Source organism: Hibiscus syriacus, unplaced genomic scaffold (assembly GCF_006381635.1).
Source record: "Hibiscus syriacus cultivar Baekdansim isolate YM2019G1 unplaced genomic scaffold, ASM638163v2 tig00111648_pilon, whole genome shotgun sequence".
Lineage (NCBI taxonomy): Eukaryota > Viridiplantae > Streptophyta > Magnoliopsida > Malvales > Malvaceae > Hibiscus > Hibiscus syriacus.
In genome coordinates this window covers 2,485,596-2,510,710 of record NW_024063145.1, presented here as the reverse complement: position 1 = coordinate 2,510,710, position 25,115 = coordinate 2,485,596, and the positions used below count along the sequence as shown (strand labels likewise).

Here is a 25,115-nt window from a genome sequence, read left to right as displayed (position 1 = left end):
AGCAAGCACCAATAATTATTTATTTTACCAATCTTTAATGAGAATAATGATGTTCAATTATTTAATTGCATCGAGATGAGACCTTAGATTCGATCTAACAGTCTTTTTACAATGAACTTAATTAAAAGAACATGATTTTTTCCTCAATCCCCAAATTTTAAAATGGAATCAATTTAATTCGTGTCACTTAATGGGATAGACTTTCATTTTAAAACTATCGAAATAACTTTCTTGTACGTTAAGACAGACACTTTACGACGGTCTTAAAATGAACGAATATTACCCTTAATCAAATTATTTTGATTTGGGACAAGGAATGCTTATGAGGGTATCATGCAAATTAATTTAAAATAGAGAACAAAACTAATTAGTGACTAAAGTAAAATAACATAAAGGCAACATGTAAAAATTAAAATAAAACAAAATGCAAATAGGACTAAATTATAAACTAATAAATCATGATGTCAAAAATTAAAACAAAATAAATGCAAAAGTGACTAAAATGAACATTTTTAATATTAAGTGCTAAAATTACAAAGGATAAAATTAAGAAAAATATGGAGACCAAATGAAAATAAAATAAAATTGCATGGTTAAATTAAATAAAATAAAAAATAGATCAAAGATCAAAATATAATTTAATACCCCAAATAATAGGGCGGTGATTAAATTGAAAGGAATTAAAAAGATGGAGGACTAAATTGATTAATTAATAAAGATGAGAATGAGTGGGAATAATAGGCTAGACTAAATTGTAAGGGGAAAAGATTTAAAAGGGCATTTATGGATAATTGGAGATAAATGAATTTTAAATTCACTTATTATGGTATATATATTTATATTGGAGAAATAAAGAGAGGAAAGTAAAACACTCTATTCTTCTTCCTCCTTCACATGAAAAAGGCTCTCAACCCTAGCTAAAGGTAAGTTTGCAAATTTATGATTTATTCTTTCAATTTTTGTTAGCTATCAAATCTTGCCTATGATGGAAACTTAATAAAGGTTTAGAGGGGATTAAAACTAAGTTAAGAGTGAGATATTAAAGATTAAAGAAAATGGATTTTATAATTATATGTTAATATATGAAGGTTTGTTGAGGTTTGTTGGTAAAATTGACTTGGCATTAAGGTAAATGAAAGATTAGAAGCATTGGTTGAGTGAAATAACAAGTTAGAAATTGTGGGGTGATTCTTATAATCAAATGTTCTTGAGGAAGATTGGATGTTTTAAGTGTTTATATGAATGAAAGTTAGTAAGGTTAGGTAAAGAAGTGTTATATAGTATTGTAGGGGTAAATGAGATGAAAATTGGCTAAAGTTGGGTAAATTTCGGGTGGAAACATGGAAAATCTGGGTAGGGGTATCGGTACCCTATGAAACAGTATCGATACCCTAGGAACGAATTAGGCTAAAATTGTATAAGAGGTATCGATACTTATTCAACAAGTATCGGTACCCACGCAAGGGGGTATCGATACCATGGTAAGGGTATCGATACCAATAAATATCGAGTCTAAATTGGGTATCGATACTTAGAGGGGGTATCGGTACCATAACATAGAGTATCGATACCATGGTGAGGGTATCGATACCAGGCTAAATCGAAGTTAATTTAGGTATCGATACGTAACGGCCCAAAATGTTAAGTTAGAGCTTATAATGCTGTAGGAAATTAATAATAAATATTTTGATGATGTTAAGTAACAATTGTTAGGAAACATACTAACAATTGATATTATGCATGTCTTTAATGAATGTGGATTAAATCGCAAACAAGCTCCTGAGTCGAGTAAGTCAAAAGGCAAGGGCCAAGTTCCGGAATAATTATCTTCTCCTTTCGGATAGCTAAGCAAGGCGAGCCATGTGAGTACATTCATTGAATATTATTAGAAATTATTTAGAATGTAATATTTATATGTTCATGTATATTTTACTAAAATTTTTATGTGTTATGGAATATATGAAATTGGTGTTGTGAATGAGGTTTTAGAGTATGAACTGCTCTAAAACAAAAGTAAAAGAATAATGCATATGGGTGCATTATTGGGATGAGAGGATGCCAAAGCTGAAATGTTTATGGATACATTGTCAGTATAAAAGAATGATGCACATGGGTGCATTATTAGCATGAAAAGATGTCATAGTTGAAATGCATATGGGTGCATTATCAATAAAAAAAGTATACTAGAGTTGAAATGCATATGGGTGCATTATCAATAGAAAAGTATGCTAGAGTTGAAATGTATATGGGTACATTATCAACAGAAAAATATACTATGGTTGAAATGTATATGGGTACATTATCAATATAAAAGTATACTATAGTTGAAATGCATATGGGTGCATTATCAACATAAATGATGTTAGAATTTAAAAAGGCATAATGATGTATTATAAACATAAATGGAGGATTACAAATTAAAAGGAAGAATCATGGCAAATGGTTTTGATAAATGGGAAATGAAATATGTTTAACCACCAAAGGATTTTTCATTATATGATGACTCACTAAGATATATTTATCATGTGTATTTCCATCTGTAGGTAACAACATACAATCATCAAGTAAGGAGTGAAGTTGTAACCGCAAACATAATCTACTAAGACTGACTTGCCAGTAACATTAGGACTTTAATGGCCCTTTTTGGAACCTGTTTGGCATGTAATCAAATATAACTAAAATGTTTTGTATTATATTTTAGTGAACTTGTATTTATGATTTTAATTATGTGAAATTAAGTTTGCAAGAAAATTTTAAAGGATTTTCAAAATGAGTATATTGTATTTTAGGTAAAGTGACATTCGTATTCGTATACATAACGTATATAGAATATAAGTGTTACATTTATTGGTATCAGAGCTATAGGTTTAGCCGATTCTCGGCCAAAATTAGTTCTATTTTAAACTAGAAAAAGAAATTACATGCCAATAAGGGTGTCAATGTTACTGAGATGATGTCATTAGTAGATGGTTGATAACACTCCTTACTGATGATAATGTTACTAAGATGGTGTTAAATGTTAATAATGATAATGTTATCATTATGTATGTTTTATTATATGTCAGAATCCTCGAATTCGCGAAGAGAGGGGGAACAAGAAATGCAAGAAGGAACAGGAAGTGAAAGTTATAAGGATAACAGTGCACATCCTATTCCTTCTGAATATGCAAGTGCATTTGCACCTCAAGGGATTCCAGCACCTGAATTTGGAACTTTCATACAACCCTTGATGCTTTGATGACTCGATTTAAACCTCCCCCTGCTCTTCCAGTACCTCGAATGTTGATTCCAAAGGAGTTGAAGAGTTTAGGAGCTCTATAATTCAGAGGAGATGAGGGTGAGGGTCTGATGGAGGCTGATATGTGGTTAAATGATATGATGATAATGCTTGAAAGCCTGTAATGTTCAGATCATGAAAAGTTGGGAGGAGTTGTGTCTTTGTTGATAGGATCAGCTCGAATATGGTGGTCCAATACTACGATGTACGCACCATCAGAGCAAGTCACCTGACAATTTTTCCAGGAAGAATTCAGAAACAAGTATGTGGGTGAGCAGTTCAAATAAGCAATGTTAATGAAGTTCCTTAATTTAAAGCAAGGTGATCGAGATGTCCATGAATTTGAGGCAGAATACAACAAGTTGAGCTGTTTTTCCATTGAGATTGTGCCAAATGATAAGTCCAGGCGTGATTGGTTCATAGAGGGTTTGAGGCCCAAGTTGAAAGAAATGATGATGGCCTTAAACTTGTCGAGCCTGTAAGAAGTTATAAACAAAGCCAAAGCTATAAAAAAAGCTCAAGAGGAAACCTTAGCAGCAGAGCAGAGTATTCAAGTGGGGAAAAGAGTGGAAATGTCTTCCACTCCCCATTATGCTAAAAGAGGAAAAGGCTCGAGTTCTAGAGTCTCTGGGAGAGATAGTTTTGCAGCCGTGTTACAGAAGAGTAGACAATTCCAATCATTTGCTGCTAGCTCGGGTAGAGCTTATGGGGAAAGAAATCCATGTCAAACTTGTGGCAAATTGCACCGAGGAGTTTGTATATTTTTCAGTGGAGCTTGCTTTTTTTGTGGTGATATGGGTCACTTTGCTCGAAACTATCCTAAAAAGTCTGGTGATAACTCGGTGCAGTCTGAAAGATCAGTGGCAGCCTCAAATAGAACCAGATGAAAGAGTAGGTTCAGGGGACATACAGATTCAATGCCAAGAAAAGAGACTCAAGGAGTGGCCAGAATTTACAATCTTAAGACTACTGAGGATCGAGATGACCCTGTAATCATAACAGGTACTTTCCATCTTTACGATGAACATGTATTTGTTTTAGTTGCCATGGTTCTACATATTCATAAATTAGTACAAAGTTGGTTAGAGCTAGAAGAATTCCTTTAGAACCAATAGTGAGTGAGATGATAGTGATAAATCCTATGGGTCACGGTGCGAGAGTATCTAGAGTATATAACAAATGTCCTATAAAGATTCAGGGGATTAAGTTTTTGGCCAATTCAAGGGAATTACCCTTCAATGAATTTGAAATTATTCTAGGTGTTGATTGGTTGTCCTCACATTATGGATGGGTCAATTGTTGTAAGAAAAGGTTTTTTTAAAGAATGTTGAAGGTGCATAATAGTAGTAATTGGAGAAAAATCGAAGTTACCCTCGAATGTTATATCTGCTATGACTGCGAAGAATATGATGTCAAAGGGATGTATAGCTTTTTTAGCTAATGTGATAGATAACAGAATTCTAGAAGTTAGATTAAATGATATTCCTATGGTTAGAGAATTCCCGGATCTATTTTTTGAGGATTTACTGGGACTGCCTCTAGATCGTGAGGTAGAATTTAGGATTGAGATTTATCCGGGTACTGAACCGGTGTCTATGGCTCCATATAGAATGGATCCAATGGAATTACGAGAATTGAAGGCCCAACTGTAAGAATTAATTGATAAGGGGTTTGTAAGACCTAGTGTTTCTCCTTGGGGAGCACCTGTTTTATTTGTGAAAAAGAAAGAAGGGACTATGCGATTATGTATCGATTACTGTCAGTTGAATAAGGTCACCATAAAGAACAAATATCCTCTTCTGAGGATTGATGATTTGTTTGACCAGTTGAAAGGAGCATCGGTGTTTTCTAAGATAGACTTAAGGTCGGGGTATCATCAATTGAAGACTAAAGAAGATGATATTTCAAATACAACTTTTCGTACCCGGTATGGACATTATGAATTTATAGTGATGCCATTTGGTTTGACAAATGCACCAGTGGCATTCATGGACTTGATGAATCACGTTTTCCAACCATGCTTGTACCAGTTCGTAGTAGTATTTATAGATGATATCCTGGTCTATTCCCAGTCAAAGGAGGATCATGATACTCATCTTAGAGTGGTCCTTCAGATACTTCATGATAAGAAGTTATATGCTAAATTGTCCAAATATCAGTTTTGGTTGTTAGAGATTTCCTTTCTTGGTCATATAGTGTCGGCAGAAGGCATTAGAGTCGATACCAAGAAGATCTAAGCCATAGTAGAATGACAATCTCCAAAAAAAAAATATGACGGAAGTTCAGAGTTTCTTGGGATTGGCAGGCTATTATAGACGGTTTATGAAGAACTTTTCCATGATATCTCTGCCACTAACTAAGCTTTTATGAAAAGATGTGTCGTTTGTGTGGATAGGAAAGTGCCAAGAAAGTTTTGAGATGTTAAAGAGAATTTTAACGGAGGCTCCAGTGCTTGTGCAACCTGAGTCGGGTAAAGAATATGTTATGTATAGTGATGCATCCCATAATGGGTTGGGTTGTGTGCTAATGCAAGAAGGCAAGGTTGTGGCTTATGCCTCCCGACAATTGAAGAATCATGAGCGAAATTACCCGACGCATGACTTAGAATTGGCTGCAGTGGTTTTTGCTTTAAAAATCTGGCGCCATTATTTATACGGTGAGCGTTGTCGTATCTTCACAGATCATAAAAGCCTAAAATATATGCTGACTCAAAAAGAGTTGAATTTATAACAGATAATATGGATAGATCTTTTAAAAGATTAAGATTTGATTATCGATTACCATCCCAGAAAAAACTAATGTAGTAGCAGATGCACTCAATCGAAAAACTTTTGCAGCTTTAAGGGCATTAGACGCACATATGTCTGTGGATGGATATGGCGTTGTGATTGTTGAATTAAAATTAAAATCGATGTTGTTGGACCGAATAAAAGAACTGCAAGGGAGATATAACAAGTGTTTGATGAAAGTGGCGTTGATTGAAAAAGAATAGAATAAAGATTTTGAAAGAAGAGATGATGGATGCCTATATTACCGGGGAAGGCTTTATATTCCCGATGACGATGATCTGATGAGAGATATTCTTTACGAAACCCATTACAGTCCTTTGACTATGCATCCAGGCAAGAATAAGATGTACCAAGACTTGAAGAGTCGTTATTGGTGACCTGGAATGAAAATAGCAATAACATAATTTGTAGCTAAATGTTTATCATGTCAGCAAGTGAAAGCTGAACATCAGGTGCCATCCGGATTACTACAACCTATATTTATTCATGAATGGAAGTGGGAACGGGTAAAAATGGATTTTGTTTCGGGGTTATCGTTGTCACCAGGTAAAAAGGACTCGATATGGGTTATAGTGGACAAATTAACTAAGACAACTCATTTCATTTCGGTGTGAGTAGACTACTCGATGAATAAGCTTGCGGAGTTGTATATAAAAGAGATGGTCAGACTTCATGGAGTGCCAATATCGATAGTGTTCGATCGAGACCCTAGGTTTACTTCAAGATTTTGGAAATCCTTGCACGAGGTATTGGGTACTCGATTGAACTTTTGTACAGCTTTTCATCCTCAGACATATGGGCAGTCAGAGCGAGTTATTCAGATACTGGAGGATATGCTTAGGGCATGTATGATTGAATTTATGGGATCATGGGAAAGGTATTTACCTTTAGCAGAATTTGTTTACAATAACAGTTATCAATCCGGTATAAAGATGGCCTCGTATGAAGCTCTATATGGGAGAAAATATCAAACACCATTAAATTATTTTGAATTGAAAGATCGAGATCTAATCGGGTCGAATTTGATGAAATATTTGGAAGAAAAAGTGAAGATTGTGCTGGATAATCTTAAAATAACTTTAGATCGCCAGAATTCATATGCGGATATAAAAAGGAAAGAAATAGAATTTCAGGTGGGAGATAAAGTATTTCTGAAAGTGTCGTCTTGGAACAAGGTATTACGTTTTGGGCGAAAAGGGAAACTGAGTCTGAGGTTTATTGGACTGTATGAGATATTGAAAAGGGTTGGACTCGTGGCTTATCAGCTAGCTTTGCCTCTAGATATGGACAAAATTCACAATGTTTTCCATGTATCGATGCTTAGGAGGTACAGATCAGATCCCTCGTATATTATCACTCTGGAAGAGATAGAAATTTGACCAGATTTGACTTATGGGGAAGAGCCAGTACGGATTTTGGCAAAGGAAAACAAGGAATTGTGTAGTAAAACGATTCCGTTAGTCAAAGTGCTTTGGCGGAATCATAAGGTGGAAGAGGCTACCTGGGAAAGAGAAGAGGATATGAAGAAGCAGTTTCCACATCTCTTTGCTTCAGGTACTTCTTTAAAATTAGAGGATGAATTTTCTTAAAGAGGAAGATTTGAAATACCCTAAATAATAGGGAAGTGATTAAATTAAAATGAATCAAAAAGATGGAGGACTAAATTGATTAATTAATAAAGATAAGAATGAGTGGGAATAGTAGGCTAGACTAAATTGTAAGGGGAAAAGATTTAAAAGGGCATTTATGGATAATTGGAGATAAATGGATTTTAAATTTATTTATTTTGGTATATATATTTATATTAAAGAAATAAATAAAGGAAAGTAAAACACTCTCTTCTTCTTCCTCTTTCATGTGAAAAAGGCTCTCAACCCTAGCTAAAGGTAAGTTTGCAAATTTATGATTTATTCCTTCAAATTTTGTTAGCTATCAAATCCTTGCATATGATGGAAACTTAATAAAGGTTTAGAAGTGATTAAAACTAAGTTAAGAGTGAGATATTAAAGATAAAAGAAAATGGGTTTTATAATGATATGTTAATATGTGAAGGTTTGTTGAGGTTTGTTGGTAAAATTGACTTGTCATTAAGGTAAAAGAAAGATTAGAAGCATTGGTTGAGTGAAATAACAAGTTATAAATTGTGGGGTGATTCTTAGAATCAAATGTTATTGAGGAATATTGGATGTTTTAAGTGTTTATATGAATGAAAGTTAGTAAGGTTAAGTAAAGAAGTGTTATATAGTATTGTAGGGGTAAAGGAGATGAAAATTGGCTAAAGTTGGGTAAATTTCGAGTAGAAACCTGAACAATCTGGGTAGGGGTATCGGTACCCTATGAAACAGTATCGATACCCTAGGCACGAATTAGGCTAAAATTGTATAAAAGGTATCAATACTTATTCAACAAGTATCGGTACCCACGCAAGGGGTATCGATACCATGGTAAGGGTATCGATACCAGTAAATATCGAGTCTAAATTGGGTATCGATACCTAGATGGGGTATCGGTACCATAACATAGGGGTATCGATACCATGCTAAATCGAAGTTAATTTAGGTATCGATATATTAAGGGGGTATCGATACCTAAGGGCCCAAAATGTTAAGTTAGAGTTGATAATGTTGTAGGAAATTAATAATAAATATTTTGATTGATGTTAAGTAAAAATTATTATGAAACATACTAACAATTGATTTTATGCATGTCTTTAATGAATGTGGATTAGATCGCAAACAAGCTCCTGAGTCGAGTAAGTCGAAAGGCAAGGGCCAAGTTCCGGAATAATTTTATCCTTTTGGATAGCTAAGCAAGGCAAGCCAGGTGAATACATTCATTGAATATGATTATAAATTATTTAGATTGTGATATTTATATGTTTATGTATATTTTACTGAAATTATTATGTGTTATGGAATATATGAAATTGATGTTGTGAATGAGGTTTTAGAGTATGAACTGCTCTAAAACAAAAGTAAAAGAATAATGCATATGGGTGCATTATTGGCATGAAATGGTGCCAAAGCTGATATATATATGGGTACATTGTCAGTATAAAAGAATGATGCATATAGGTGCATTATTGACCTGAAAGGATGCCATAGTTGAAATGCATATAGGTGAATTATCAACAGAAAAGATATACTAGAGTTGAAATGCATATGGGTGCATTATCAACAAAAAAATATGCTAGAGTTAAAATGTATATGGGTACATTATCAACAGAAAAGTATATTATGGTTGAAATGTATATGGGTACATTATCAACATAGAAGTATACTATAGTTGAAATGCATATGGGTGCATTATCAACAGAAATGGTGATATAATTTAAAAAGGAATAATGATGTATTATAAACATAAATGGAGTATTACAAATTAAAAGGAAGAATCATGGCAAATGGTTTTGATAAATGAGAAATGAAATAAGTTTAAAACACCAAAGGATTTTTCATTATATGATGACTCACTAAGATATACTTATCATGTGTATTTCCATGTGTAGGTAACAGCAGATAATCATTAAGTAAAGAGTGAAGCTATAACCGCAAACATAATCTACTAAGGTTGACTCGCCAGTAACATTAGGACTTTAATGATCCTTTTTGGAACCTGTTTGGCATGTAATCAAATATAACTAAAATGTTTTTTATTTTATTTTAGTGAACATGTATTTATGATTTTAATTATTTGAAATTAAGTTTGCAAGAAAATTTTAAAGGATTTTCAAAACGAGTATATCGTATTTTAGTTAAAGTGACATTCGTATTCGTATACGTAACCGTATATGGAATATGGGTGTTACATATAAAACATGCTAAAACTACAGGACTATTTCACAATTATTCTTTTTTTATAAGCCTAAAACATGCTTTTAAAGAAAAATGTGTAAATTAAAAAATCAGTCCAGCCAAATTAAAATAAAATTAAACAATCACTACATATGACCAAAATGCAAAAACATGCCTAATCAGGGGGTCTAAACAGTGAATATCCCAAAAAAGCATCAGTCATGAAAACGTGTAAATAATAACTTCAGTCCCTTCAGGTGACCAACATGCAAAAACATGTTAAACTATGGGGGACTAAACATCCAATATCCCAAAAACTATAAAGCATGCATAAAAATAGATAAATAGCAAGTTTGGTCTTTACAGGTGACTAACATGCAAAAACACCCTAAAGTTAAGGGGTCCTAAACGTGACTTTATCCTAAAGTTCCCCTATATATCCCACTTTTTTTTTCATTTTAACCGAAAACTTTTAAAAAAACTCTAAAATCCTCTCCCCTCTCTTCTTTTCTTTTGGCCGGCCCACTATCGGTCGTTCTACCACTGCTCCGACTAGTACTCTGGCCATCGTTCCGGCCACCACACACAGTGGTCGGAACTCCTAAACCAACCCAAAACCTCCTCTATTTTCAGATCTACCCACATAAGCTTAGATCTTGGCTAAAACCACCTAAAAGGACCCCTAAAGACCCCAAAAAAATCTCGACCTTTTGGTTCTCACACGCTTTGACCGCGCGAAGACAAATCGGCCCTCCGGTTCGACTCTTCTCTCATGTAACTAGATCTACTCTTCTCTTTCTTAAAAACCTAGTTTTTTTATTTTATTATATTTATTTCAAAGCTGAAAATAAATAAAAAAAAAGATACCTTGAAATTTTATGTTTTTATTGCTTTTGAAAACCAAAAGGGGAACCCCTTTTTTACAACACTATTCAGGTTTATTACCCTTTTTTTTACAGATTTCTTTTTTTTAATAAAATGAAATCATTACATTGTCTTGCGTGTTAATTTGGGTGAACTGACATGGAAGAATTGTCTTGCACGGTTGATGGAGATGGCAGTGGTAGGTGACTGGTGCAGTAAGACTACTAGCACGTGGTTGGTGGAAATAATGGTGGCATGGGACTGGTCCTCTTGCAATAGGGTGAAACCCTACTTTGCTTGATCTGGATCATTGGATGGGGTCCAGATCTGACGGTCCATGATGGGTGGCGGCTAGAGCTAAGGTAAAACCCTAGTTGGTGATTAATTTAGGTTGTTTGATTTATTCCAGATCTAACGGCGAGGATAATGCAGCTCGCTGGAACATGAGGAAACCCTAGATGTGTGGGTTCCTCATTTGGTCGGTTGGGCTCACTGTTTGGGCCAGTCGATGTTGGACTTCGGGTATGGGCCTGCTGGGTCGGTTGGGTCTGTTGTAAAGGCCTAAACGGGTGTCTGGATAAAATGGGTGTCGACACACACTCTGACATTTATAGTGCTATAACCCGAGACTTCAAGGAATAACAACAATTCATTTATCACTTTAATCGCCTATTATTTAATATTGATTAAATTATAAATAAATAAATAAATAAAAGTACATGTCAATATATTTAAAACATTTGTGATAATTGTACGAACCAAGCTACCTTAGTGGTTAAAGGGATGGTTGTTATCCCTAGAGTTCTCAGGTTAAATACCAGAGGGTGTTTGAGCTTCCATAGTCAAATTATTGAGAACCTTTAAAATATATATTATCTTGTAATCACTTTAAATTAATAAAAAATAATGTTTTGATAATTTTATTTAAATTAATACTTTTATAAATTTAAATAATAGTATTGTTTATAATATGTATCGGATTTAAACATCTGACGTGTAATGTTCCGTAATTAATGTATACAACCGTTTTTTAAGTTTGTATATTATTATTATTATTATTATTATTATTATTATATTTGAGATTGTATTTTGAATCAATTGAGTAAATACTAAAATATTTAAAATTTTAAAGTTTGTATATATTTTTTTTATTATTATAAATTTATAATGGAGATGTTATTCGAATTAATTATTATCAATTTAATTGAATAAATATCAATATTCAAAATGATAATAAGTATTATTATAATGATACTTTAATATTTCTTTATAATTTTTAAATGAAACAATTAAAAACTCACACTTTTAAAAATCAAAATCATATTTAAAAAAATCTATATATAAATAGTTTATCACTTCACCAATAATATTTTTATATAAAAAAATATTTTTATCACTTAAATCATAAATATGAAAAATCTAATATATATATATATATATATATATATATTAAATATGTTGTATAACCCCAATACAAACGAGTAAATACGTTAACAACTAACATTAACGTATTGTATATGAACCAAACAAAAGAATTTTTTTTATTCTTTGAGTTTCGAGTTCGAGCAACATGAATGTCAGGGTTAGAATGTTCAATGTTAAATGGTTTGGACTATCTTTGAACGAATAGTATATATTCTTATATTTATCTCATATTAATAAAAAAATTAACATCCTACATTAATCATATTTAAATATATTATATTCATTTATATTATTTTTAATATATTATGTGGGCATGATGCCTGATGGTATCTTATTATATATTTTTTATTAATCATAATTTTTTTCGACTTTCGACTTTGATATGTGGTTATTGATATTTTTAGTAGTTTGATATCCTCTTATACTTTATTTTTCTTATGCAGTCATATCTATTTTTATATATCTTTTGTTTAAGTTTTCGTGGATGAGTTTTTTAATATTTTTTGTGTTTTGTCATTATATAATCTCAAGTAGCTAGTTTTCGTGTCAGAGACGGAGCCATGATTGAACAATGAGGGGAGCAAGTTGTTTAATTTCAAAATAAATTGGGTCTTAAATAGTAATTAAACCATAAAATTAAGGGTTTAATTTCATTAATTTTAAAATTCAGCGGTCTTAAAATATAATTAAACCAATTAAATATGAGATTAAGGTTTAATTCAATTTATTTTAAAACTGATAGTGTCTTAAAAAATAATTATACCAGAAAAATTTGAGGGCACAAAGGCTTAATTACAATGATTTTGACCATCAAATTTTGGGGGACTATTATCCTCCTACGGTCCTACCTATAACAATTGATATGCCTATGTTGGTGTCAAAAACTATAGGAAAATGTCTTAGTTTATATTTATAATTATAAATTTTTAGTAGATTATATAAAAAAAAAACGTTATTTTACCAAACGTTCTTATCTTGAAAAATGTTAATTTTAATTTTACCAAATATCAGTGGCGAGTCCAAAAGGAAGGCCAATACTCGATGAGACACAGGGCCCCACACCTCATTTATCGTAAACGAACAACAGGACAGAACGCGACACCCTACTGATGCAGTGATTATCTTTCCCAACTAAAAGAATTGAAGTGTTATATCCAAGAATTTATTAATGGTTTTAGTAATAAAAAATATTAATCATTTTAAAAAAAATTAAATATGATTAATTATATCTGCAAATAATGCATATATTGTTATTAAGTTAAAATTCTTTTTGAATAAACATTATTTTATAATTAAGTTATACTATTTAGAAAAAGTGTAAAACCCAAATTCTCTCTTAATATTTATTGAAATAATTATTTTAACTTTTCTTTGAAAGAATTTTAAATTTTGATCATAATAATTAATTTTAAATAAAAAATATTAATTTAGCAATATAATATTAATGGTTAACGTGATAATTTTATATGTATTTAATTATTAATGTGATATACATCAAAGTACTAAAAGTGATTATGTATCATATATTATTAGGGGCGAAACTATACTTTATCTCGGAAATCTCTGTTCTCCCTATATTTTATTAAAAAAATATATGGGTAAATATTACATTAGGATCCTATATTTAAGTTATTTTAATTTTGTCTCCCTCATTTTCTATGGTTAATTATAATTTATCCTCTCATCTTCTATGATTAATTGCACTTTGTCCCTTTCTATCCTATCATTAAAAGTAATAACAACATGGACTGTGGGATCTTAGAAATTTCAAAATTATTATATAATTTTGGTATTTTTTTAATTTTCTATTATTAATATATTTTTGTTTCTAAATTTTTATAAGTTTGTCCCTTAAAATCTTATAAATTCACCTCTAAGATAAAATTATGCGTCTATCTCTAAATATTAATGTGATATATATCATGTCAATAAAAATAATGACAGTATATATAAATTATATCATCAATTAAACTTATATAAAAATTTTAATAACTAATATTTATTGTAAAGAATTATTTTCAATACCAATAAATTATTAATAATTAAACATAAAATATTATTGAATTAAACGTTATAAAATAAATTTTAATAGTATATTAAAATTTAAATTAATTGCATCATACTATTATAAATTATGAATCTCATTTTAAATTAGTCCTTAAGCTCTTAAATATTTCAATCTCATTCTCAAACTATGAATCTCATTCTAGATTAGCCTTAAATTTTTAAACAGTCCAATTTCATCCCTAAACTATGAGCCTCATTTTAAATTAGTCCCCAAATTTTTGAATCTTTCAATTTCATCAAAATATGTAATTAGTTTCAACCATTATTTAACCTAATTTTTATTTTTTTTAAAACACATAATAATATAATTTGGCCTAACGATTTTATTAACAATGGATTTGATTAGTATATGTGTATAGTTTGGGATGATATTGAAATGATAAAAAAGTTTGTTGACTAATTTATAATGAATGTCATAGTTTGATAATGAAATTGAAATATTTAAAAGTTTAAAAACTATTATAAAATGATAAACATAGTTTAAGGATGAAAGTAGATCGTTTAAAAAGTTTCGAAACGAATGGTATGATACAATTAACTCTTAAAATTTTATTATTGAATTACCTGTGAACATGTTAAATTTCCACGTCAGTATACACCAAATCCACTTGAAACCCTTGTTTTTCCACCGTTCCTTTTCATCCCGCCGCCGGAAGCCCCTTATAAAAACTCCTTACTCTCTCAATTAATGTCACCAGAAAATAAAATAGCCGTTGCTAATTATATTTACTACTATTTATCTACCTTTTCTCGATTTTTTAGCTCTACCGAGTAAATTATAGCAGTTTTCTGTGTTCTTTTTGAAAAGGGAAATTCATTTTCACATGCTTTGGATGCTAAATAATCACAAGTATTTTCATTTTCACCTACTGGCCGATGAGTGAAAAAAAAGGCAGGGTTTTTAAATAGTATTCAAATAAGCAAAGAAGTGAGCTTGGGAAGCAGACGAGTTTGAGGAGTGCAGATTTTAAAAACGAGGTAAAGTGTAGAAGTAGTACTTTTCTTTTTGCTGGGTTTTGCCTGGTTTTGATTTTTGAATTCAAGTTGTTCGATGAAAAGATTAAAAGAAGAAAGAACAAAAAGAAAAGAATCTGGGTTTTCTCAGGAGTAAGAGTTCAGTACAATATTTGGTTTAAACAATTGAAATTGGGTTGCTGCCAATGTCTCTCTTTTGCTAAAGACACCCATTTCAAAGCCTTGAAGCTGCATTCTTTTAATGTGAAAATCCCCAGAGCCCATCACTACTTTTTTCGACAATTATATTGGAATCTGACCCTTTTTTCTCTCTTCCCCATTAGTCCTTTGTTACTTTACATTCTGTTACTCGATCTTGTTTTGAATTATTTTGAATTGTTTACTTTTGTGTTTTTTTATTGCTTTTCAGCTTAAAACCATACGTGAAGGAGGGAAAGTAGCCGAAACAGCTCGTTTTGTTTGCTTGAGAAAGGGAGATGGAAGCTTTGTATGTTTTCCCTTGGATTTGCATATTGGGTTTGGTATTGTTTCAAGGAAATGCAGAGCTTGTTGAAGAAGATAAGCAATCATTGCTTGATTTTGTTAACAAGCTGCGCCATTCTCGTTCTCTAAACTGGAATGAGACATCTCCAGTTTGCAACAACTGGATGGGAGTGACTTGTAATAAAGATGGTTCTCGGATAATAGCTGTTAGATTGCCTGGTATTGGATTACATGGCCCTATCCCTGTTAATACCATTAGTCGCCTCTCAGCTCTGCAGATTTTGAGCCTTAGGGCCAATGGCATCAATGGTCACTTCCCTTCAGATTTCTTTAATCTCAGAAACTTATCTTTTCTTTATCTTCAGTACAACAACTTCTCTGGGCCATTACCTGTTGATTTCTCCACTTGGAACAATCTAACTATTGTCAATTTGTCCAACAATAGGTTCAGTGGGAGTATCCCTAGTTCGCTGTTGAATTCGACTCACCTTGAGGCGTTGAATCTCGCAAACAATTCACTCTCTGGTGAAATCCCTGACCTGAATTTGCCTAGCTTGCAACAGATAAACCTTTCCAACAATAATCTCACTGGTGTTGTTCCAAAGTCACTTTTAAGGTTCCCGGTTTCAGTATTTGAAGGTAACAATGTTTCGTTCGAAAACTTCCCTCCTCGAACATCCCCGTCTATTGCACCCTCTGGCGAACCGAATCCGACATCAAAGAAGTCCGGGAGGCTTGGAAAAACTGCATTGTTAGGAATAATAATTGCTAGTTGTGTTCTTGTGATCATGGCGTTTGTGTTTTTCGTAATTGTTTGCTGCTCGAGAAGAAAAAGTGAGGATGCATATTCGCGGAAGTTGCAAGCCGGAGAGATGTCACCAGAGAAAGCGGTCTCGAGAAGTCAGGACACGAATAATAGATTGTTCTTTTTCGAGGTTTGTAATTACACTTTTGATTTGGAGGATTTATTGAGGGCTTCTGCTGAAGTACTGGGGAAGGGAACTTATGGTATTTCATACAAGGCTGTGCTAGAGGATGCAACCACAGTGGTAGTGAAGAGGTTGAAGGAGGTTGGTGCCGGGAAACGAGATTTCGAGCAACAGATGGAGGTTGTTGGAAGCATTCGACATCCGAATGTCATCGAGCTGAAGGCATATTACTACTCAAAAGATGAAAGGCTGATGGTTTACGATTACTACACGCAGGGGAGTGTTTCTTCCATCTTACATGGTATGCTGCTTGGACCAATGCCTTGTTTATATATGATTAAAGCATTGATTTTTCCGGAAACATGTCGTTATCTTAATGCTTTACCTCTAGGAAAAAGATGAATCATATACAAAACGAATTATAATTCTCGGTACATTATGATTGAAACCGAAAAGGAAAAGCTGGAGAAAATTAGATTAAATATTGTGATGGATGCTGCTAGTTTTTTGAATATATCAGCCTGTTTTTCATTGATTAGATCAAGTAAATGTTCCTTAGTGAGCACTGTCTTTGATAGTAAAATAGTTTCTGAATCATTAACCAGTTCCTAATCCAAGTTACTAAAGACAATCTAATCTCGTCCTCGGCTTCTGTTCGATCTCTAGTTTACGGTCTCCGACTTTGGGGTTCATTGCAGTGATAGTGATCAAATAGCATCTACACTTCTTTTGATAATGCAAGTGCCTTTGCAGGTAAAAGAGGAGAGAATAGAATCCCTCTAGATTGGGATGCCAGAATAAAAATTGCAATCGGAGCAGCAAGAGGCATTGCTCGCATCCATTCAGAGAACGCGGACAAGTTTGTCCATGGCAACATAAAGTCCTCAAACATTTTCCTCAACTCCCAACAGTATGGTTGTGTGTCGGATCTCGGTCTATCAACTATAATGAATGCACTAGCCCCTCCCATCTCCCGTGCTGCCGGTTACCGTGCCCCTGAAGTTACCGACACAAGAAAAGCTATGCAGCCTTCTGATGTCTACAGTTTTGGGGTGGTCCTACTTGAGCTCCTAACCGGAAAGTCCCCTATCCATACTACCAGCGGTGACGAGATTGTCCACTTGGTCAAATGGGTTCATTCTGTAGTTCTAGAGGAGTGGACGGCTGAGGTTTTCGATATAGAACTGATGAGATATCCGAATATAGAGGAAGAGATGGTGGAGATGTTACAAATAGCAATGGCATGTGTTGTGAGGATGCCAGACCAGAGACCAAAAATGCTGGACCTAGTTAAAATGATCGAAAATGTCCGAACAATCGATTCCGATAATCGACCATCTTTGGGAAACAGATCCGAAAGTTCAACAACAGCAACAATGATTGGGAGAGAATCCCAGGTCTCACAATGAATCAACCAAAATCTTTATTCGTGTTTCTTGTTCCTATTATTTTTTATCTAAGTTTACTCTCTTATTTTTCTATCTGAAAAGAATCATGAAGTTCTTTTGCCTTATTATGATAGTCTTATTTCGAGCATATTGATCAATTGACTAAATATGCTTACTCATTAAGTGAAATGTCTATCGTATGGATAATTTTTTAAACAAAGAACTCGTATATAAATTATTTAACCAACACATATCTTAGAAATATGAGATCACAATATTGCAAATTAGTAGCAATCTTGGTTTTTTCTTGATCTGGTTTTCACATAAAATTTTTATCATCACTTCTCAAGATAAACTTAATATATTTAAATTATATTTCTTTTTCTGTTTAGGTGTTTATTTTTTTTATCAATACATGTGTTTAATGTTACAAACGTTATCAATTTAAGCTTTTGTCTAGTCTGTCACAGATATTAAAAATTCTCGATGACCACTCAAAATATGACCATGTTTATAATTTTCTAAACTTTTTATTTAAAAATTTAAAAATTATTATTATTTGAAAAAAAAACTTAAAACCTTTAGTCTCAAAGCACCAATGCCATCACTTACTGTCCCTTGTTGTTGCCGTCCCCGCCAACTGCCTACCTATTTATCGTCGGATCCCAATGTCGATTATCTCCTTGTTGTTCTAATCCTTAAATTTTAAGACTAAAATCTCCAAATCACAATCAAATTACATTGGGAAATCTCAGCGACGTTGGTGCGCTGAATTGTACCCAAATCTCTTGTTGCATGGTTGGTGGGTGATCATCAACGATAATGGTGGCCAGCTATAGAAAAACTTTTGGGGTTAGAGGTATTTCAGAGTTCATAAATTTTGATGTATTTTATGGAAAATAGAAAAAATGGAGTTTTTTTTTGAAATTTTATAAATGTTATTTTTTAAATATTAAAAGAAATTAAAATTAGGCCACATGTTGAACATTGATTGATTGACTGATTTTTTTAAGACTCATTACAGATAAACACTTAAAATGACAACCTTAAGCACCTTAAGGTGAAAAGTAGGAAAATGGTTATAGTTGGAGTATCAATTTGTGAGTTAATTCTTTTAAAAAAAAGTAAAATTATTAGTGTAAATTATAGTTTCATCACTTATTTTTTTCACTCTTATTTTAGTCACTAAAGTTTAAATTTTTTAATTTACTCATTGAACTTTTAATTTGTTCTTATTTTTGTCACTATGCCGTTAAATACTTAACAACATTATGACTAACTATTTTTTCTTTTTAAAATTACAAAAAAACCCCAATTTTTTTTTATTTTTTAAAAAAATTCATAATTCATGATTTCTTTTAATTTCTCGATGAGGAAGCATCTTCTTCTAAATTACAATTATGGGGAGGTGAAGAAAGAGGAATCAAATTGTATATCTTGATTCCACGTTTAACAATTATATATATTATAGATCAAAGTAGTTTTGGCAGTGACAAAACTCTGCATTATTTCTTGGGCATTTAAAAAATTGTATATATTAATTAAAATATTTTAGTAATTTTATAAATGTAAGTTATATATCAAAGTATCATACTAATAAAAAATTGTATAAATTCTTAAAATTCATCTATAAATATAAAAATTTAAAGAAACCAAATACATCGATAATAATGTTATCTAGAATTGTGTCTCAATTTTTATTTTTAGAGCTAAAAATTCATAAACCCACATATAAATATAGATATTTGATACATTAAAAAACTATAAATATTTAAAATAAAAACATAAATATAAATTAAATTAAAATTATTTAAAAAACTTATTTTTAACTGAAATGAAATTTAAAAGTTATATACTTAATTGAAGGTATCAACTCAAAAAAGATAAACAACCAAACAAGAAATACAGAGAAAATTTTTTGTATCCTGAAATCACAAAGGAAAATGAATTTTCATCCATTTAAAAATAAAATAATAATATAAAAATTAGTTGTTAACAATTTTTAATAAATGTTATTAAATTTTAAAGTAGTATACATATTTTTTGGGCAACCAAATTTAATAACTTATTATACACGATTTTTGAGGGGACCATATATATATATATAAATGGATAAGATCCAATTGCACAATATATATATATATATATATATATATATATATATATATATATTAATTTTACACGTATTTAAAATATTTGGATATATAAAAATAGAAGGTTGTGATTAACAGTATAAATTAAGAAGATAATCACTGAAAAAATAAGGAGTTAATCTCATTCTTCTATTTTCACTCATTCAAATGTTCTAAATATATATAAAACTAAAAATATTACACCATTGACCTCACTAGTCTGTTACATGTTCTACCACTAGTTTTTGGGTTTCTTGAATTTTGAGTTTAAGATTGAGTTTTATGATTTTTAAAGTGATTTAAGGTAAAATCTAAACTAATAGAGTGGTAGGAGACAGTGAGATGAGTTCGACGATGTTCTAAGTGGTTGGAGAAGACACTATATAATGGTAATTATGATGTCGACATGTGTGAAATTGTAAAACTTTCATTTTAGAGAGAAAAATAATAAAAAATGTCATGTTAAAAAATAATTCACTTCAGTATATGTGTTTGTCATATCACTATTTCATTTATGATTTAATACTTGAGTGACTAAAATAGGTAAAAATCAAAATTCCAATAAGTAAATTAAGATTTTTTTTAAAACCTTAGTGATGAAGATAAGACTGAAAAGAAAGTTAAAGGATGAAATTAATTGTTATTCAAAACTCATTTTCTCGGACATCTCTTTCTCAAAGCCTTTTCGTCTTTATATCTCCTCCGCTGTTTTCAGCGACTAAAGAAGCAAACGGACAATAGGCCAGGACAGGAGGATATCTCAGGTACAGTTTTTCTCTCTCCAATTTCCGCTTTCTTTTCTTCTGGTTTCTCCTCATTTTTTAAAATTTCGGTGTTTGTTTTGTCAAGATCAAAGCGATCTGCCTTGAAAATTTTATTTTGGTTTTTTTTATCTTGGTTTGTTTTAGGGTTTAGGTGATGGCTTCGAAGCGGATCTTGAAGGAGCTCAAGGATCTCCAGAAAGATCCTCCTACCTCTTGCAGCGCAGGTTCAGTTTTATATTTTTCTCTGTTTCATATCTCGATTTGTTTATTGTTTGCGGTTTTTCTCATGATCCTTTTTAGATTTTTTAGGTTTTGTTTGGCGAGACTTATTTTATGAGAAAATGATTAGAATTTTTGTAGGTATCTGCCTTTTGTTTTTCAAATTATGACATGATTCAATTATTATTGCTGCATAATAGAATTTAAACTGTCTATAATGAAGCTATGCTATTATTTGTCTTTTCATTTTGATCATGATGATTTCATTGGATTCTAATTACAATTTCTTTCTTTGTTTTTCTCATCTTCGTTTTTCAAGTTTTAGATTTACATCGTTGGATTTTTATTGACTCAAGATTGTTAAGACCTTTTTCTTAATTTTTTATTCATGTCTGTTTGTTAAGTTGTTATTTGGTTATATGAAATTATTCTTGTATAGGTGAGGTTGTAAGGAAATGATTTGCATATTGCATGTATTGACTATAGGAACTCGTCATTTTTGTTATACGTGCTCAAATTGTTTAGGAGTGAAACATCTTACAATTTCTTATGGCAGATAATAGAAAGGATAAGAGTTCATTTGATTTTAATTTATGAAAAGATTTTGGTAAGGTTACTTGCAGATTGTTAATCTAACAGTTGGCTTTTACTTCTTTCTATTATTGAATTAAGGCCCTGTTGCTGAAGACATGTTTCATTGGCAAGCAACTATCATGGGTCCACCTGACAGTCCATATGCTGGTGGAGTGTTTCTAGTCACCATTCATTTCCCTCCAGACTATCCATTTAAACCGCCTAAGGTACTTAATTGAATTCCTTAACCAAACTAGTTCACTTTCTTTCATGCCTTGGCTATATATTTGTATTTCTAACTGGTAAGTGCTGCTATTCCGTATCTATTAATTATTTGGTTTCCTATTATCATATATTCAATTTCAGTCCATCCGCTTATTACCATATGGTTCAGTTCGGATGCTTAACATTGTATCGGATTTCATGTTTTATTTCTTGTGCTTCCTACATAGCCCCATGGGAGGTTGTCTATGAGTTTGGCCCAGTTGAGTGACATGTTAGTGGGAGTGTTAACTGATGTTATCTTGTACCTCCACCTATTACCATCCACCTATTACCAATTGATTTTATGTTGGATGCCTAACATTAACTTATTGACTATATAATTGACTGTAATTGGCTGTCTTTTCAATTTAAAATCAAGCCTCTATGTCTCTTAAGTGTCTTGAAGAAAACTGCATGGCATATTCCACAACTTTATGTCAACAAGTTATTTATCTGTTAACCATCTATGCAAGTTCTACAGACATGAGTGCCTTCTCCTCGGAAATCCAATACATCCGTTCTTGTGATGCGGACCATGTGGTGACTGTTCATGTTGTATTAGTTAATTCCTTGTAGATAATATGACCAAGGTGTCTCTACAGGGGAAGTGGCTTGTGCAAGCATTACTCGGCAATGAAATGAGTAAATGCTAATCCTACTTGATTGCCTTTTAGCCTACCTTATTTTATTCTGGCGCACAAATACTTTTCTTCATAGGGCATGTACGCATGCACAGTGGCGCATGCACATGCGTACCGGTGTCTAATGATTTAGTTTATGCATTCCAGAGCCAAAATTTACCTGATATATTGTTTCTTTTACTTTTTATAGCATTGTCAGGTAAGAGCTTTCTCTTTTACATGCACATGGATATATTATTTTAGTTATGGCTCCTCACTTTTGCTGTATACTTTTTAAACAAAAAGTGTTGATGATCTTTTATTTTTTTTCTTCCTGTCAGGTTGCATTCAGGACAAAAGTCTTTCATCCTAATATTAACAGCAACGGTAGCATTTGCCTCGATATTTTGAAGGAGCAGTGGAGCCCTGCCCTCACCATATCCAAGGTTAGTTCAACACTCCCAACTGCCATTAAGTGTAACATCTTTTATTTGATTATACATTACCATGTTATTCCATCTATCAACCATTCTTCATAAAGCCTTTAAAAACAAATGTATCCTTTTAAAATGAAAGTCTAGCAAGCCTTTAAAATATAGCCTTTCATCTACTGGATTTGGGATATATTCTAGGTGTTGCTATCAATATGCTCACTGTTGACGGATCCGAATCCTGATGACCCATTGGTGCCGGAGATTGCGCACATGTACAAGACCGACAAGAGCAAGTACGAGACAACTGCTCGGAGCTGGACCCAGAAGTATGCTATGGGTTAGTATGCTATGATGCATGTAAGAAAAGGAGGGCTTCATCCCCAATGACTTTGGTCTTTAAATTAATGTATGAATCAAATATGATGTGATATTTCACCTCTTTATTTAGTGGACAAAGCCCTGTTTGCTTGTATGGAAATTATCTTTGAAACTGAAAAGAGCACAAACAACATTTTCTGTTCGTTTAATTAAACGAACGAATACATATAAAGGGCTCGTTCGTTCATTTACGTTCGTGAACGTTCGGTAATTCATTCATTTACGTTCGTGAACGTTCGGTAATTCGTTCATTTACGTTCGGGCACGTTCGTTAATTTGTTTGTTCATGTTCATTTATTTAATTAAATTTATATTTATTTTCGTTTAATTGTATTCTTCTAAGAATTTTTACTTGATTTAAAGAGTTACATTTTATGTTCTTTCATTTACATTTTAACGAACATGAACGAACACAAACAGGTTATATTTTTTTTAATGAATGAACATGAACAAAAATTTCTGTTTGTGTAGTTGTTCATGTTTGTTCGGTTAAAGTTAAATGAACGAACATAATATACTCTCATTTCGGTTTGTTTATGGCCTAGTTTTCAAGCTACCCATCTTGGATTTTCATTCTGTACTAGTAAAAAGCGTAGTCAGGTTAAGCTCTCTATAATCCCAGTTTCAATGTGCCAACTCGAGAAGAAGTGAGTGGTCCGGTGGGTGTTTTTGCCATTATTGCTGAAGGTTTGGAAAGCCTTCCTTCTCTGTGCATGTTGAAGACGGATCCGAATGAAGAACAATATCCTGTGGCTTTACGGTTAACTAAATATGTGCAGAGTGCTGGTGGGCTTATGTTATGTGAAGATGATGGAAGAGCCAAGATTTTGACCAACCCCATATTTATGGGCATGCACTTGCTCTCTTTCTCGCTCGCCCATTTATGATGATCATGGAAGAATAAACAGGTGCATTACATTCATTTATGATCATCAGATTCGAATTCTTTGAATTAGGGGTGAGCATTCGGTCTAGTAGTTAAGTCAAAAAATTTCGAGTTATTCAAGTTGACTTAAATTTTTTTGAGTCAACTCAAGTTTATAAAATTTGAGTCGAGTCGAGGCAAATTTTCAAGTGTATTTAAATTTTATTGTAAATATTTATATTATTATGATATTATTCGATTTCAATTTAAATTGTTTTTATAACCATATATAATTACATATATATTTCTTCATATTTTTTTCATGTTATATATATATATATCATATAGAGTCAAGAGATTCAACTCAAACTTAAAAATCAATCTATTAATTACTAAAAGTTTTGAGTTATTCAAGTTACTATTCGAATTATTTGAGTTGTATTTCAAAACTCGACTTAAACTTAAAAAAAATTCAAGTCGAGTCGAGTTTATAAAATTATAACTCGAAGTCTAATCGAGTTGAATCGAAAAAATTAATTTTTTAAATCAAATCGAATTTTACTCATCCGTACTATGAATTATAGCGTGAACATTTGTCTGTCAAAGAAAAGGAAAAGGAAAAGGAAAAAGAAATTAAAATTGTCATTTCTGTAATTGTTAAACAAACCATTAATTAGTCTAAAATAGGATGAGTCATTTTGAAGTGACGCGGCATATTAACCCTACTTAATATAGTTGAATTAGAATAATTTTATTTAATTAGTGGATAGATTAAAAGATTATCAGGTAAAATTGTCAGACAATGAGTTCGGTGTACATATTTTGTCACTAAAAATGTCACACCATCTAATTATATTATTAAATGTGCCACATCATTT

General features: G+C 32.0%; 2 protein-coding genes across 2 annotated transcripts; both read left to right on the top strand.

Annotated features, from left to right (window-relative positions):
• The first annotated feature begins 14,900 nt into the window (after positions 1 to 14,900).
• LOC120166884 (probable inactive receptor kinase At4g23740) lies at positions 14,901 to 18,080 on the top strand. The gene is made up of 3 exons (XM_039176062.1): positions 14,901 to 15,191; positions 15,598 to 16,901; positions 17,354 to 18,080. The coding sequence occupies exons 2-3, from the start codon at positions 15,665 to 15,667 to the stop codon at positions 18,007 to 18,009; spliced, it is 1,893 nt and encodes a 630-aa protein (XP_039031993.1). The 5' UTR covers positions 14,901 to 15,191; positions 15,598 to 15,664; the 3' UTR covers positions 18,010 to 18,080.
• A 2,713-nt stretch (positions 18,081 to 20,793) lies between these two features.
• Positions 20,794 to 23,486, top strand: LOC120166800 (ubiquitin-conjugating enzyme E2-17 kDa-like). Its single transcript, XM_039176001.1, has 5 exons — positions 20,794 to 20,884; positions 21,029 to 21,108; positions 21,776 to 21,903; positions 22,902 to 23,006; positions 23,193 to 23,486. Exons 2-5 carry the CDS (start codon positions 21,039 to 21,041, stop codon positions 23,334 to 23,336), a joined length of 447 nt encoding a protein of 148 aa, XP_039031932.1. The 5' UTR covers positions 20,794 to 20,884; positions 21,029 to 21,038; the 3' UTR covers positions 23,337 to 23,486.
• The last annotated feature ends 1,629 nt before the right edge of the window (positions 23,487 to 25,115 follow it).